The sequence below is a fragment of the Galeopterus variegatus genome, unplaced genomic scaffold, assembly GCF_000696425.1.
Source record: "Galeopterus variegatus unplaced genomic scaffold, G_variegatus-3.0.2 Scaffold50, whole genome shotgun sequence".
Taxonomy (NCBI): Eukaryota; Metazoa; Chordata; class Mammalia; order Dermoptera; family Cynocephalidae; genus Galeopterus; species Galeopterus variegatus.
This window is the reverse complement of record NW_007726161.1, coordinates 345575-349003: the sequence shown is the minus strand read 5'-3', so window position 1 is coordinate 349003 and position 3429 is coordinate 345575. Positions and strand designations below refer to the sequence as shown.

The following is a 3429-nucleotide window of genomic DNA, read 5'->3' as shown; positions in this document are numbered from 1 at the left end:
CATCGACTCCAAAAGGTAGAAATTTCTCACAAGTGCCCACAATTTTATCATTTTACAAAGTGCATTCAGGCCAGAGGTCTCAGTCAGTAAACATGGCATGTCTCACTACCATGCACACATCCTGATGCTCAGTGAGAGGATGGCTTCTCTTGAGGTAGCACAGGCAGGACAGGATCAGAGTCTTCTTGAGGGTTGCCCAGTGGTTAAGGGCACAAGCACTGAAATTCCAGCTCAGCCTCCTCCTAGTTGTGTGATATTGTGCAGGTCACCTACCTTCTCTGAGCCTTGTTCATACTTGTCAGTATAGCTCTGGTTACTACAAACAGGGGTGGACCCAGGTTTAGTGGGGCCTGATGCAGATATAATTTTGGGGGTCCTCTTTAAGGATACAATATTATAAATTCAAAATTAGATACAGGCCTTGGAAATTGGCCACGCAGGTGAGAAGCCCTGAGGCTTAAACTTTTGGGTGAGCTTCCCTGTAAATCCACCCTGCCTCTGACTCTAGGGCTCCCTCTAGGGGTATAATGTGGATTATTCTTCATCTATACCCATGGAACTCAGCATAGGTCTCTATTAGGTGGTTAGATTTAAACTACCCTACATGTCTCCTCTCAGTCCCAAGGGGCCAGCTGAGCACACTACCACCTGAATAACTCCATTCTAGGCTCTCAACATCTTTATGACTGACCCTCAAAAAGCTCCTCCTGGAGCTTTTCATTCATTCCTTAAGTCTTTCAACACCTCATAGGGAAACCACCGCATGTACTCAGCCCACTTAAAGACGAGCAGGTAGAGGCACAGAGAAGCAGCATAGTTTGGGGCCATGTAGTAAGACGTGCTGGAGTCAGAATTTAAACCCAGGACTCAGGACTTTGTCCCCCAGTTGCTCAGCCAAAACCTTGTAGTTGTCCCTGACACCTCTCACTCCCACACCCTCCAACCTCCTCCAGTAGCTGTGCTGGAGTCAGAATTTAAACCCAGGACTCAGGACTTTGTCCCCCAGTTGCTCAAAACCTTGTAGTTGTCCCTGACACCTCTCACTCCCACACCCTCCAACCTCCTCCAGTAGCAAATTCTGTTGGCTCTCTTCTCAAAATATGTCCACAACACAAACACTTCTCACCACCTCCACTACCAGCACGCTGGTCCAAGCCACAAACAAGGATTTTAGCAAGTCTCCTTACAGGCTTTCCTGCTTCTGATATTGTCCCCAACAGTCTTTTCACAAAGTAGTCAGAGCAACCTTGATAAAATCCATGTCGAATTACATCTCTCCTCTGCTCCAAAGCCCTGCAATGGCTCCATTGTATTCAGAGGGAAAGCTAAGTACTTCTGGTAGCCCACAGCGCCTTATAAGATCTGGTGCCTGCACCCCCAATATCTCTTATCTCCAAAGTCTTCCTATTCTCACTCCTCTCCAGCCACACTGGCTGTTCCACACTGTTCCTCAAACATGCCAAGACATTCGTGCCTCAGGGCCTTTGCACCTGCCATTCCCTCTGCCCAAGACATTCTTCTTAATTGAGCTGCATGTCTCCCTCCCTCACTTCCTCTAGGTCTCACCTGCTCAAGGGTCATCTCTGTGAGGCCTTCTCTGACCACCTTCCAAGAAATAACTATCCCTCCCTTCTTACATGGAATTATTTTTCTCCACTATGTGAACATTTACTTGCTTATCATGTGTCCCTTCCACTAGAATGTAAACTCCACATGGGCAGAGACTTTGTTTTGTTCATTGCTGAATCCCCAGCACCTAGAACAGTCCTTGGCACACAATAGATGCTCAAAGACTACTGATAAGTGGATGGATGGAAGAAATCCCAATCCTGTGACCCTTCCCATACTTGTCACATCCAATAAACAGAACATTGCAAGTGGGTGGAGAAGCCAAGTTCCACAAAACTTGTCTGGTCACTGACCTCAAGAAGTTTATCGAAATTAAACTCTCTATAGTTGATGATAATAATGATTTTTTGATCAGTTAGTATGTGCCAGGCACTATGCTAAACCTCATATCTCATTTAATTCTAACACCAGCCCTATGATGTAGGAGTTGTTTCCCTTATGCTATAGATGAGGGACTGGGGCTCAGAGAGGTAAATGACTTGCCCAGTGAAACACAGGCAGGAAGAGAAGGAAGCAGGTTTGGAGTTCACGCTTGATTTAAAAAAAAAGAATTTTGTTCTCTCTCAACCTATGAAAGGTGGGGGAGGGAGTGCACCCAGGGGCCCACCATCCCACCCTCAGCTGGGCACAGCAGATCTGACCTCTGCTCCTCTCTAGGGCTGCCCAGAAGGCTGCGTTCCACCTCGCTGCTGTGGAGGGGTAGCACCCAGGAGGCCCTGAGCCTACTCAAGGATGACGTGTTGGTGGCAGACCCAGGAACCAGGTGAGGAGACCAGGTGAAGAGTGCACCCTGACACCCAGCCACATGTTAGGCACCTCCTGAGGAGACCCACCCACCTGGGAAAGAGCCGACATTGCTTCATCCTAGATGGTTGGAGTCAGGAGAGACCTCGGGGATCACTGAATAAAAGCCCTACTCCACAGCTGGAAAGATTACAGCCAGGAGTAGGGAGGCCAGTGGGGCAGGGGAGAGCTGGGCCCAGAATCCAGTTCTGCTTGGATCTCCTGTTGTTTTCATTCATCAACTCGACATGTATTGAGCACCTAGTCTGCCCAGAACGTGCTGAACATTGAGATACAGCAGTGAACAAATCTGTCCAGGACCCTTTTTGTGGAGCTTGCATTCTTGTGAGGAAGCCACGGTGAACAAATAAGACAGATTTGCCATGATGGAAATAAATGTGACGCTGATGAGATTGGGCGTGGATAGCTGGGTGGCCCTGAGCAGAGAAGCCGAATTCTGACAGCAGTGGGGCTCTGGAGCTGGACAGAGGACAGCCGGCATGCCTTTGCCTCAGATGTCTCTTTCCAGGCCTCTGGGCAGCGCTCCCTTTCCCAAATTTACTCCTCTGCTTCTCCAAATGCTGAATTTCAGGCCTCACTTCCCTTAAAGAAGAAACGGTTCAGGTGATGCAGAGAAAGGAGATGCTTTCAGTTCTGCCACTAACATGCTGTGTGACCTTGGGTGAGGCACATTACCTCTGTGAACCTCACCTTCCTCAGCTCCAAAAATGAGGCGGTTGAAATTTCTTAGAGTTCAGAAATGCTAGGAGGATTCGTGAATTTTCATCCGTCTTTGTGCCTTCCCAAGGCACTATTTTATTTTATTTTTTGTCCTTTTTGAGACCTGGCCACACCGTGCTCAGCCAGTGAGCGCTGTGAGTGCACCCGTCATCCCTATATGGGATCCGAACCCGCGGCGGGAGCGCTGCTGCGCTCCCCCGCACTCTCCCGAGTGTGCCACGGGCTCGGCCCCCAAGGCACTATTTTAGAGATTCTGAAACTGCATCTACTCTGGGA

General features: G+C 48.8%; 1 protein-coding gene across 1 annotated transcript in view; it reads left to right on the top strand.

Annotated features, from left to right (window-relative positions):
- LACTBL1 (lactamase, beta-like 1) overlaps positions 1 to 3429 on the top strand; it is a 15703-nt gene that overhangs the window by 10365 nt on the left and 1909 nt on the right. Inside the window, exon 6 of the mRNA XM_008573159.1 lies at positions 2287 to 2392. Within this exon, the coding sequence (XP_008571381.1) occupies positions 2287 to 2392 (106 nt within the window). The remainder of the gene's footprint in view (positions 1 to 2286; positions 2393 to 3429) is intronic.